Raw genomic sequence first — 12,681 nt, 5'->3', positions numbered from 1 at the left:
AGAGTACAAAGAAGAAAAATCCAAGACTTTGTTAAGAAGCAGCAATAGAAACAAGGTAGAAAACACGATTAATAAATCTAAATGTAATATGCTTTAGTAAACTGAAACACCTAAACACTCTGAGGAATTACTTTCAGGTAAAATAGGGGTATCAGCTACGCCATTTTTCCAAAAAGGTTTTTCACCACTGGAGGTCACTGTAAACTGCAGTTGCTATCAGTCCCTCGAAAGAAAAACATACAAAGTATGCAAGGTATCTAGGGTCCACGCTTTGAGGTGAGTCAGAACCGAAATATCACTTGCAGAGTATCTGAAAAATAGCCCTCACTAGTCGGTGAGGACTTCTCTTTGCTGGAGACAGACTTATTCTTGTTCCAACTTATTACAAGCAGAGCAACTGGCAGACTGCTGAGCGTTCAGGCATGTGCCTGCATATACACAGGGACCAGTTGTGCATCTCTCAGCCTGCTTCTCTTACTGGTCTTGTAGACACTCTTCTTGAACACCAGTAAGCTAATTACAGCTAAGGTGATGGGGATGCATCTGGAGACCTACTATTGCAGCTCATAAAATTCAGCGGTTTATTTTTAGAAAATGAATTTAGGGTTTTCTGCATTAAGATCTCTAAAACAAGACAAAAGTTTGGCAGTGGTTCCTAATAAAAACATAAGCCTGCTAAGTTTGAAGGTTTACATCTTACGTAATCCACAGATCACAGTTCATTTGAATGCAATTTTCTTCTATCTCTTTATTGCATTCAGATTCCCATTACTGGGAACAATCCTTCAAACAATTCCCAGCCCACACCATTTGATCAGATAGCTGTGTATATATACTATATATACTACAGATTTTAAACTGATGCTCAGACAGTAAAGAGATGTTAGTCTAAATTCCTATCTTCCATATCCCAAATCTCCCATACTAGTGCTATTGATATGACTGTCAGAAGGAATAGCTGATGTTGTCAGAACAGAGATGCTGGGTCAGTTTCAGGGAAAACTAGCATGAAAGCACTGGAAAAGAATAAAGACAAATGAATCCAGCTAGTTCCAAATTACTATAAATTAATAAATTAAATAAATAAGTAAATAAATATATAATAAAAATCCAGCTTCATAAACTAAATTTGTATTTCAGGGATACAACTGAAACTCCCACTTGACCACAATTCTGACAATTATCCAGTGGCAACTGGGCAAGTTTTATCTGAAATGCACATTTAATTTACTGATATTCCGCTTTTTGATGGGGACAGGGAACCATCCTAATGCAGGTTTCCTTATTTTCTGCCCAGTGAAAAACAGCAGACCAAATTTTGGCTTATGTCAACCAGAATAACTCCAAAGAACTTCAGCTTTGTTTGATCTAAATGGAGAACTTCTGTAAAAGAGAAGCAATCTGGGTCTCTGAGAATTTAAGAAGAAATTAAAAAGGGCCCAACTTTTCTTCACTCCTCCAATTTGTCTTTCAGCTCTCCCTTTATTCTTTAGCACTTCAATCTATTTCAAGGAATCAGCAAAAGAAGGCTTATCAGAAAATCCATGTGACAGAAAAATCCCAATAAAAATCAAACTCTACAGAATTAAGCTGGAAGAAATCCTCTGATGTGATTAAAGCATCGTACTTGTAAAGCAAAGGCTAGCAACAAAGACAAGTTCACTGAACAGTAACTTCATTGCTTTGTTATGTCATTCTCCTTTCATTTTTATTTATACCTAGTTTAAGAGCTCTTTGGAAGAGTATTTGTCTTTTTACTAGATGCATGCTCAGACAACCTCAACATAAATAAATACTTAATACCTAACCATCCTCATTTAACAAAGCATTTCAGCTCATGCTTAACTTCAAGCATGTGAATAGGCTCACTGTAAATAACGTGTAATCCAAGACCACCCACACAGTGAAACATCTCTGGCCATAAGTGTAATGTCCAGAGATGTCCAGTTCTGATGCTCACAACACAAGGATATGAACCTGCCAGCCTGAATCCAGAGGATGGGCCCAAAGATGATCAGAGGACTGGAGCACCTCTCCTATGAAGAGCTGGCGTTGCTCATCCTGGAGAAGGCTCCATGAAGACCTTACAGAGGTCTTCCAGTACCTGAAGGGGCCTACAAGAAAGCTGAAGAGGGGCTTTTTATAAGGGCATGTACTGACAGGATGAGGGGGAATGGCTTTAAATTGGAAGAGGATTAGACATTACAAATAAATTCTTCACTATGAGGGTGGTGAGACACGGGCTTGTGTCTCACCCAGGTTGCCCAGGGAAGTTGTGGATGCCCCATCCCTGGAAGTGTTCAAGGCCAGGTTGGATGGGTCCTTGAGCATCCTGGTCTAGTGGGAGGTGTCCTTGCTCATGCAGAGGTGCTGGAACTAGATTATCTTTAAGGTCGCTTCCAACTCAAACCATTCTGTGATTCTGTGATTCTATTATATTCTTTAGCATGTCGTTTCAGCTCACTGGAAGGTAGAAAATCTCAGTTTTCCACTGGAACAGAGAGTACTTGCTTGTTTGCAATTATAATTGATCACCAGCAGTATCTCAAATGTCCTATGTAGTTCAGAAAGCTACACTTTAGTTTCATCTAGTTATTTCTAATACTGAATGATCATTTTGGACTACACTGGAGTATCACAAAGACCAAAGGAATTATACCTACATAAGCTGAGAAGAAAAAAAACAAAACCAGGACTCATACTGAACAATGAATAAAGAGATACTCCAAAGCAACGTTTAGGTTTTTAATTGTTTGTGGATTTTTTTCAATAAAATGTGTATTTGGCATAAACCTCAGTGCTTCATTTGACACTCAAATGAATTCCCACTCCAACATCATGCTGACAAAACCTGTACATAACACTACAGACATCCACTTTCTTTTTGACCTTTCTTGTATTAATGAATTCCTATAAATTATGATTACAAGCTTTAACACAAAATGCCATTTGATAATGCGGGGGGTTACTTTTAAGAGTCTAATTTTTTCTTTGGTGTCTGCTTAAGATTTTGGAAAATGATTCATAGTTCCAGACACCGTATACATTAAGGGTATGATTCCAGATGCAGGAGATCCTGGGAACTATAGGAGAATTGGCAGATCTGGAAGTAGAGCTTAAATCATTATTGCCAACCCATATTCTTTCAATTAAGCCTTCCACTTATTTTGGAACCCAGAAACAGCTAAGAAGCCAATTTTCTCTACCACAGTCACATGATGCTGAAATGGAGATGCCTGAAGAATTTGTGAGGGGAAAAAAAAAAAAAAAAAGGATATTCCACATACTTGGCAAATGCTAGCTAATAACACAAAGGCTTTCAAACAATGTGTGTCAGAGAATAGAATTCCAGATATAAGAAACAGGTGGGATAAGGAAGACACTTCTTTCATTGTAAGGGGGTCACGCTGTGGTAGCAGTATGTCCCAGGCCCCAGCCTGGAAGTCAGAAAGTCTGGCATATATTCTGGCATAGATCTGCCAGGTGACCTTGAGTGCTTCTTTCCATCCCTCTGAGCCCCTGCTCCTCCACACAGTTCTGTAATGGCCTGCCTACTTAGACTGTCACATCTTTGATGTGACAACTGTCACTCACTCACACTGTCCATAAACAATCTCTAATGCAGGGAAACTATGTATTGCCTGAGGTCATATGAAGCAATTGCTCCTCCTGAGCCAGCCTCCTGAACTATTTAACCATGCATGAAATTACTGCTAATGAAGCAGAGGGGGCACGTACATCACAGGTATAAGCAAGGGAAAGTGCAAAGAGGCATCACACAAACTTTCTTTACAATTCCATGCTAGCCCTAACAACCATTTTTAATCAGTTAAATTGGCAACAGTTGGCAATCAGAAAATGTTTTATAGTGATTCTTTAAATAATAAAATCTGTTTGACTTGTTAGGAATTTCAACTGTGAATTGGATGGAAAAGCTAAAGATTTTCATACTTGTTCTCCAAAGAGATGCCTGATAAATGTAAATGATTTTTTTATAAGTGACTTACAATAAAATCTGTAACTTATATTTGTTGTAAAACTATAATATAAAGATTAGAAATCCATATTTTATTATGCAGCATTATGTCCACAAGGTGTTAACCTTACAGCAAGGGAAGTGCTGTAAATACTGTGCTTAACGAACCTGGCAACTAACACGACTGGAGACGCAGTAGCAGTTATGTGGAATCACGAAAATGAAGAGAAAATGCCTTCAGAAACATGGGCAATTTAAGTATTTGGATAAATCCATACCTTTGCACTATTCCAATAGACAGTGAGTTATTGTGCAACTAAAAATGAAACACGTACACAACAGAGTTTAAACATACAGATCTTGGATGTAGTGCTGGAAAGATGCAACATGGAGACACATCTGCCTTTTAGCAGTTAGAATATGGGCTTGAAAGAAAGACAACTTAGAGGATTACAAGTGACTAAAATAAAAATACCTCTTTATAGAAACATAAGTTAATAGCTCTAGTCAATTAGTCTGATTCATTTGTCCTAAGCTTCTGAATTCAGTTCATTCTTCCATTTTAGTGGTGCTACATGGACTCATGTTTAGAACCTCCAACACTTTAGATGCCCCCACGAGCAAGCTACATTTCCATAGTGTGTAGTTCTATTCTGATAGGCTTCTTATGTAACCTTAATAAAGCCCTGTTAACATACGAGTTGGCAGAAATACATAGGGTAGGTATAAATAGGAGACACAGCATGCCTCTGGGATGGTCTAAACCATAAAGGACCAAGAGGCTTGAATTAATTTCTCCAAATCTAGAATGACCAAACATAGGTCTACCACAAATTTCAGAGAGACAGCAGAAAGTGTTTGATTCGACAAAAGCAACAATTCCCTTAGTGAACATGTCCTTTAAAATGTAATTATTACATTATGGGCAGTGGCATCGTCAAAGGACAACAGAAAATTATCCTGCACCTTGTTGTCTCACTGCCAATAGTTAAGATAAAACGCTGTAATTTTCTCCTAGCATCTTCAACTACAGTCACTATTTAAGATATGAGGTCAGCTAGAGGCTCATAATTAGTGTCATAGCTGAAATTAAACCTATGTGCCCACGTATCTGAGCCATCACTCTTTAGTCCAGACGTGAAGATATGGACATCCTGTGTACCAGTATGTCTGGTCAGTTAGCTGTGAAAACAGGGAAATACAGAAAAATACACTCTCTTCTGTCTTTAGTATCAATAACAAACTTCTTTATGTGTATTATACCAACATGTTGTGTGCTTTCTTTAGCATAAGGTCATATTATAGAATACTCATTTTCAGTTCTCTCAGGAGTTTCATTTGTAAATGTCATTCAGGCACATAAAAGTCCTTCACTACATAGTACTTTCAAAAAATCCTCCCATGTATATTATACAATACATGCCCAACAAACAGTTAGGGTTTCAATACAAGAAAATAAGGGATTTGTTTAACTCAGAAGTGAAAAATAAACCATTTTCAGCAAACACAGAAGGACCAAATACCAGGAATTCTGTTGGATTTTCCATATAAGGGGAAAAATCACAATCCTCAGCTCCTCAAAATGCTCATTACATGTGAGGCTTCAATTTGAGGTGACAGAAATGTGACCTTTCCTATGCAAAGGCCCTTGTTTGGAATCTTCACAATGCACTCAGCACTGGAAAGTCACTTTTGCTGCACCGTGACTTCTGCTACATGTGTCCACTAGATATTGCACAAGGGTGCCAGAAGAGAAAGGTCACAGGGATGGTCTGGATGTATCTCCCTGCATCTCCGTGTATATTACAAATTGGCTGGGTAGGTAACCTGTAATGAGACACCTTTGAAAGATCACGATCAAAACAATTCTTTGCTAAGCTATGCATCTAAGGTCAAAGAGGAGTTTTAAATGGAAGACAGACAAGATTCAACATTTTTTACACGGAAATAAATATCTATGCCTCTGCTGTATCAAAACTGATCTGATTTGCATATGTTTTCACAGTTACATATTCCAAAGTTTATGGCAAACCTCTCACCACAGTATTCACAAGATCTAAATAAAAGCCACAAAAAATTACCTGGGGGAGGAAGGAGTGAATTGCATGTAAATGAACATCAGAAAAATACAGAAAACATCTAGAAGCTGCTACAGATTTTTTAAATTTTAGATCCTGGACCAAATGCTGTGCAGAACCTTTGCAAAGTAATCAGCATTCATGAAGTGGCTGGGATCCAGTAGGCTGAGAATCCAGAGGCCTGCTTTCCCTCAGATCTCGGCATACAGCGATGTAGAGAGGATACTAGATAGAGGGTCAGCAACTTCATTTCCGTATTACAGATGTCTCTGTATGGATGTCACTGACTGAGGTCATGACCTGAGACTCTTCATCCATCTCTTTACCTATTTCTCAGTTTACATCTCCCTTAACCAGCTGTTCAGATAATTAATTCTGTGGAGGGGATCTGACCTGTACTGTGCCTCACACCATCTCAGTTAAGGTCTCTGCTTGCACATAATAACACATGTAATTATTACCAAAGGCCCTTTACAACTCCCGGAACAGATACAGGCTTACTAAAAGTACAGTTAACTGACACTGGCTATAGTATTCTGCTGTAACATCACATACAGAAAGAAAATGGACTTACTGAAAATGACGTGTTATTGCTCTAAATTTTCGTTTTGATTAACACTGTTTTGACCAAAAAGTAGCACTGTTACCTCACACTCCCCTAGGAAACCAAACTCACATTTTCCCCGGAACCACAAAAAAGTAAGACCCATAGGGCTCTTTAGATCCCATCCCTCTTCTTCCCTCACTTAAGGAGTTGAAGAAAGTACCATTCTCAAATATGAACTCTGGTAGAGATGACCAGCTTTTCTGATCACACCAGCCATTTGTCCAAACCTTCCTAGGTCTGAGAGCCACAGGAAACAAAGCAGGATGCAGAGAAACAAGGGAGCTCTAGGAACCATTTACTTGCAGATGACAACAATACTTCTCTAGAAAGAGAGGGAGGACGATGAGTTTGGAATGGACATTCCATGGGGTCCTGAGATGACACAGCAGTGTTGGTCTCAGGTTGATGTTGGCGCATTTTCTCCCAAAGCTAAGGATTCAGATTATCCAGGAGTCTCCTGCCTGAGCACAGCCCTCATCCCTGGCAAGGACACTTGCCCTTGCACTTGAAATATTTCTGAGTCCATGCCACTTGTCTGAGTATTTAGGTGACAGCATGGGAAACTTGCACTTCATGAGAGACAATTTAACTCAAAAGAACAGCATAACTTACAACTTATCCAAATTTCAAAAGTGATTTCATGATGTGTGCAACAAAACCAGCAAAGAGCTCTGACAGTGACTGACTTATGCAAAACTGAGGAAAAAATACTTTACTGCAGATAAGAACTGGAAAGCAATCTTTGGTAGTCATAACACAGGTTATTTTTAAATCTGTTTTCTTTTCAATGCAATGGATATAGCTCTATTGTTGACAAATACCATTTAATACACTGGCCTTAGGTATTATAAGCTGGAAAATAAATTGACAGTAGCAAAACAGTAGAACTGCAATAAGGATAGGACAGTGGAATGAAATAAACTTCTTTTTCCTTACAAATTACAATTTAGGCAAGAAAAAATGAAAAATCTTAGTGAGCTAGGCATAAGCAAAAAAATTGATCTTTTTTTCAAGCTCATCTGTGGGTGCAGCAACAACTGTAGACTGCATCAAAGACAAAATGCAAACCAGCAGCCAAAGATTTCATTTTTTAATTTGCCACCAAATCTCCAGGAACCACTTTTTATAAAGAACAGGTTTTTAACATGTCTATTAATTATCTTCTCTTTACCACTTGTTTGTCTTGCATGAAAAGCACAATACTACTCTTTTAGCAGTTTCAGCAATTGAATGTGACTGAACTTCAGATTCAACCAAGCTGCATACCAGGGACAACATTCTCCTTGACAGAATGGTACTGAACATTTGGTTCTTCATCATCTATCAAATTGCCTGATGAATGGGCTTAAAGATCATTAAAGTGAACATAAAAAAAAATAAATCATAATTCAGTAACTGACACTATCAAATTAAGCACTAATTAATCACATGGATAAAGACATTTAAATATGTTCTTACTTTCTGAGCATCCCCTTAGTTTTTATCTCTATTTATCCATGCATGTCATAGAAGCAGAATCAGTATAATTAGAAACAGCATCAAAAACCTTAGTAAGATCTGTCTGGTTTGCTTTTGCTGAGAGGAACAGCAGTACAGATTTCTGAAAGAATTTTTTTTCACAGAATCTTCCTGGTTGGAAAAGACCTTGAAGATCATCAAGTCCAACCAGTTTTTCTGATGGGTTAGAGGACATTCATATAATGAGCTTCATAGGTCATCATGGAAGAGTACACAAAGAATGCTATACTTTTTTTTTTTTGCTTTCTTCAATTTCTTTATGACTTTTATTAATCTTGACTGCTGATATGTGTAGCAATATTGCAATTATTCTCCGTACCACTGTACTGCAAGCTCCTCACAAAATGTGTGAAAAAATGTGTTACATATTCACACTAGGTCATGGCTCTTCTGGCTAATAGTACTAAAAGAATATGCAAGTGTGAGTTTGCAGACTTTTCAGATCTCAAACTTTTGACATAAAATCAGTTTTGAGATTCTGCAGGTGGATCTCTTCACAGAAAGAATGAAAAATTACATTTGCAGCAAACTAATTCTAATCCTCAGCATTCTGGCAATCTACATCCCTGGAGCTACTTTAGAACAAGTGTCTTCCTTTTTGCCTTCCTAAACTCATACATTTGTTTAATTTGAGCAATGTTTCCTGTCAATAATTCTTCTAGAAGCTCTGGAGTTAAAACACGATGGATTATCACGGCACTGTATTACTTTGGGAAATCACAGCAAATGTACATACTATCTTTGAACACAACATTTAGTGATGTAGTGACCAGAGTTGCTAGGTCTTTCAAGAGATAATATTACATTCACTTTACAACAACAGGAAATTAACGGGCATAAGCCTTACTAGGGATCACGGAGTCCCATAATAAGGGCTGGCAACCGTGCTCTCACCGTGGCCAAGGAGGGTAACCTTGAGGCAATCGGTCCCGTGTACTGCACCCAGTAGAGGTCACTAGAGGATGCCTCATGTTTTAATGGTAAGAACAAGCACTCCGACCGCAAGCAGAGAGATGCACCTTCCTGGCAACCATATCATCAACAGTCTAGCATTTACTGCCAGGTAGGCTCTCATTAAGGAGAAGAGCATGTGCCACTCCATGAACAAACGGGAGCAGCATTCATCCCATTAAGCAATATTGACACTGATCAGTGAAATACATCTATCTAATTTATTAAAAGTATATCTACTACCTGTGCATTTCCAGATGCAGGGATCTCTTTCTTTCTTCCACAGCTTAACACAGTCCACAAGGCGTGCCAGAGATATGACACCAAAAGGCAGAAACTACCTGCAATCCAGGAAGCATTTCTTTGCAGGGGTAGATCCATCCCTTTATTTTTAATCAACTGATTAACTTGGTTCTCTTACTCTAGCAGATGAAATTTGGCAGCCACCCTCAAAAGCCTCCCCAGTTCTCTAAGTACCACCTAGCTAGACAAGGCTTGGACACGCAGGAGGATCCCGTCTCATACTTCAACACATTCCCTGAACCTATAAGGAAAAGAAGTGATGGCCTACTGACAGGCATGAAACAGGTGCAGGGATCTACACTCGATGTGTATTGCAGGGACTGGAAAGGCCAGAACTTCTCAAACAAAGCAAACTGTTCACACAGTCCCTTTGCAGTTAGCAGTTCAGGCCACTGGTAAGCTTTTTTTTCCCCTTTGAATAGGCAAGAAATGGGGAAAAATCACTCAAAGAGCAAAATTCAAGAAAATCACTTTAAATGTGTCATGGTGCTCATGCACAGGAAGGTCACTTTGAAATGCCATGGGTTTAATGTCTGCAGCCCCTTCCGTACCTGTGCTTGCAGACTGTCTACATTGCTCATGTAACCAAACCACTGCCATGGACAAAGTGGATCCTAGCTGTCTCCCTATCTCATAGCCAGCATCTGCACACCTGACAACCATCAAGGGCTTGATCCTAAGCACAGAGATGCCTGATCATTTCAACCACATGCATGTAAGACTTTCAGTACCATCAAGTTAATTCCTTTCCCTCAAAATTTCCAGGACCAGACAGACTGCTTCTGCTGAATTTTCCCAAGCATTTCAATGTGATGTAAATCCTGCATGGAAAATTTTGGCTTAAGCTGACAAAATGTAGGCATTTTCTGAAGAACTGAAAACAGAATCTTAAAAATTGAAATGGTAACCAACTTTAATTTAAAAAAAGTCCCTACCAGCTTCCTTATAAGCTTATTGAAGCTGTTTTACTTCAAGAAATAGAAAACTAAAAAACTGAGGAACAAAGCATGCCATGGTTTATTTTCATATATAAGGATATGAGGATATATGTAAGGATTGTGAAGGACCCTTATCCAAGGTCTTAGGTCTATATGAAGGAATCCTTATATATAAGGATTATGCATCTTCTGTGCAACAGGTATCCATCATTACAGAGCACTAACAGTCATTGTGGAAGAAGTCTGTGATGAAACAGTAAAAAGAAAGTGTATCATTTCTTCTCTGCTTATGTATTTATCTGATCAGAGGTGAATAAGCAAAGAGTTTAAAACACTCCTCCTGGCTGTGGAGAAATTTCAAGTACTAAAAATCCACAAATGAAAATCATTACAATATTTGTAAAAAAGTCAGTTTACAATATTTTGTAAAAAAGATTAAAAAAATTCTAATGACTGTTGTCCTTTACTTAGCCAACTTCTGGCTTTGAGACTTCAGAGCACTCGCAAGTCACATTTTGAGTTATTTTGTAGATGCTATGTTAGGGAAGGTGGCTTTAGTTGTGGGTTCTTTTCAGTTGGCAAACCTTGATACTCCTCTCTTTCTTTCTGAAAGAGATATGTATACTCACAAGTGTGTGAACTACGAGCATTACGTAAAACAAAGCTGCATGAAATCCTGGAATCACATGCACTGCCACACAACAAGAGAGTGCCGTGAACTTGGGACCTGAAGAGTGCACCTTACAAGTATATTCTGTAAAGCTGCGCCAGACTGAGGTTAGCAAAACAATGCCTGATTACAACATTTCAAGCAAGCTGAAAACACTGGACCCAAACTTGGCTGAAGTCAACTTACACTTTTCTGACCATATGGAACTAAGCTATAGACTTGGTGCTTTGATTTCAAGGCTGAAGAAAGCCTTGAGGGTTTTGAGCTCTCTTGCATTAGTTAAGAAGTCTCACTGCAAATGTACAGAACCCCTTGCAGGATTTTGTTACAGTCATTCTGGCCTCCCTTGGAAAAAGGGGATAGTGCAAAGATATTGTTACCACCATGGTCATTTCCAAGACAGAGGAGGCTGCAGGGAAAGTAAGTGCTGAAGAAATACTCAGGGTGGTCAAGAGGGAGAAAGAAAGCTTAAAGGAGACCAGGCTGACCACATTCTGGCTGCAGACAAGGAATTAAAGGACAATTAGCCTAGCTTAACTGAATACCAAATACTGAATATATCCAACAGTTGTAGCCGGGCTAAATATTTAAAAGTTAGTCCTTAAACTGCTTTTCAGGATATCATCAAAGGGATACTTCTGCATGGAAAAATGCATTGCCAACTCAAGAAACAAAATACCAATGAGAAGTATTCTTTCCACTTTTGTAAAAAAAAATGTTAAAAAAAACCACCTGTCCTGAATTGAAAGTACCTCAAATGTCTCCTTCAGAATGAAATATCATAATAATTATCTGTTCAAATAAAACTAGCTAGTGAGAGATTTAATCCTCATTAAATTATTAATTAAAATTAAAAGCAGGACAAAGAAGCCCTGAAATATGGCAGTAAGGAAAGAGCAGCACTGCTTCTTGCAACTCATGTTTATTCAAGGAGGGCAGCAAGGGCAGTAGAGTTACTAGAGGTTATTGCTTATACAACACTAAATTGCAAAGGACAGAGTCACATGTTTTAAGCAAATGTGAGGATTCACATTTATGGTTGCTAGTAATGGGAGAAATCCTAGTACATGAGACTGTAGTTCAATTCATTTAATACATCTCAGCTTATTAACTAAACTGCAGTAAATGTCTAGAGTACAACTCTTCAAATGTAAGGTAAAATTACAGCAAAAGAAACATTTAAATCAATGAGTTTTACCAATGCCTTTCTTTACATTTTGCAGCTGATTGTAAGTGTGCAAACAATCAGTCACCACCACTTAGTGGACAGAAAGTAATGCATTACCCACATAGATCAGCTGTATTTGAGCTGTAGCTAAAGGTCCTTCACAATGCTTGCAACTCAAAGGGAAAGCTTGCTGGCCTGCACTCACAGGGAGCAACCCTACTGTCATGGCATATTGCCCAAACGTACTGGCACAACAGAGCAAACAAGAGATGGATGGTTAGCCAAGGTAACAGCCAAGTCTTGTAGATGCACTATGGTAAGATTCAGAGACCCTACAGTTACACTGTCAACTAGGAATAGTTTCAACCAAAGGCACTACAGTCGTGATTGCAGCTGTAGCTTTCTAGGCAGCAAGAACTGGAAAAGCAGTGGCATTACGCTTGCAGAGACACCCTGAATTTCAAGCCTCTTT

At 38.6% G+C, this 12,681-nt stretch overlaps 1 protein-coding gene across 1 annotated transcript in view; it reads left to right on the top strand.

The window, feature by feature from the left end:
• The first annotated feature begins 11,425 nt into the window (after nucleotides 1–11,425).
• Nucleotides 11,426–12,681, top strand: part of WRNIP1 (Werner helicase interacting protein 1) — a 35,183-nt gene continuing 33,927 nt past the window's right edge. Inside the window, exon 1 of the mRNA XM_010000965.1 lies at nucleotides 11,426–11,461. Within this exon, the coding sequence (XP_009999267.1) occupies nucleotides 11,426–11,461 (36 nt within the window). The remainder of the gene's footprint in view (nucleotides 11,462–12,681) is intronic.

The sequence above is a fragment of the Chaetura pelagica genome, unplaced genomic scaffold (genome assembly GCF_000747805.2).
Source record: "Chaetura pelagica isolate M959 unplaced genomic scaffold, ChaPel_1.0 scaffold104, whole genome shotgun sequence".
NCBI lineage: Eukaryota > Metazoa > Chordata > Aves > Apodiformes > Apodidae > Chaetura > Chaetura pelagica.
Note: the sequence above shows the minus strand (reverse complement) of the source record. Positions and strands in the feature narration are given on the sequence as shown.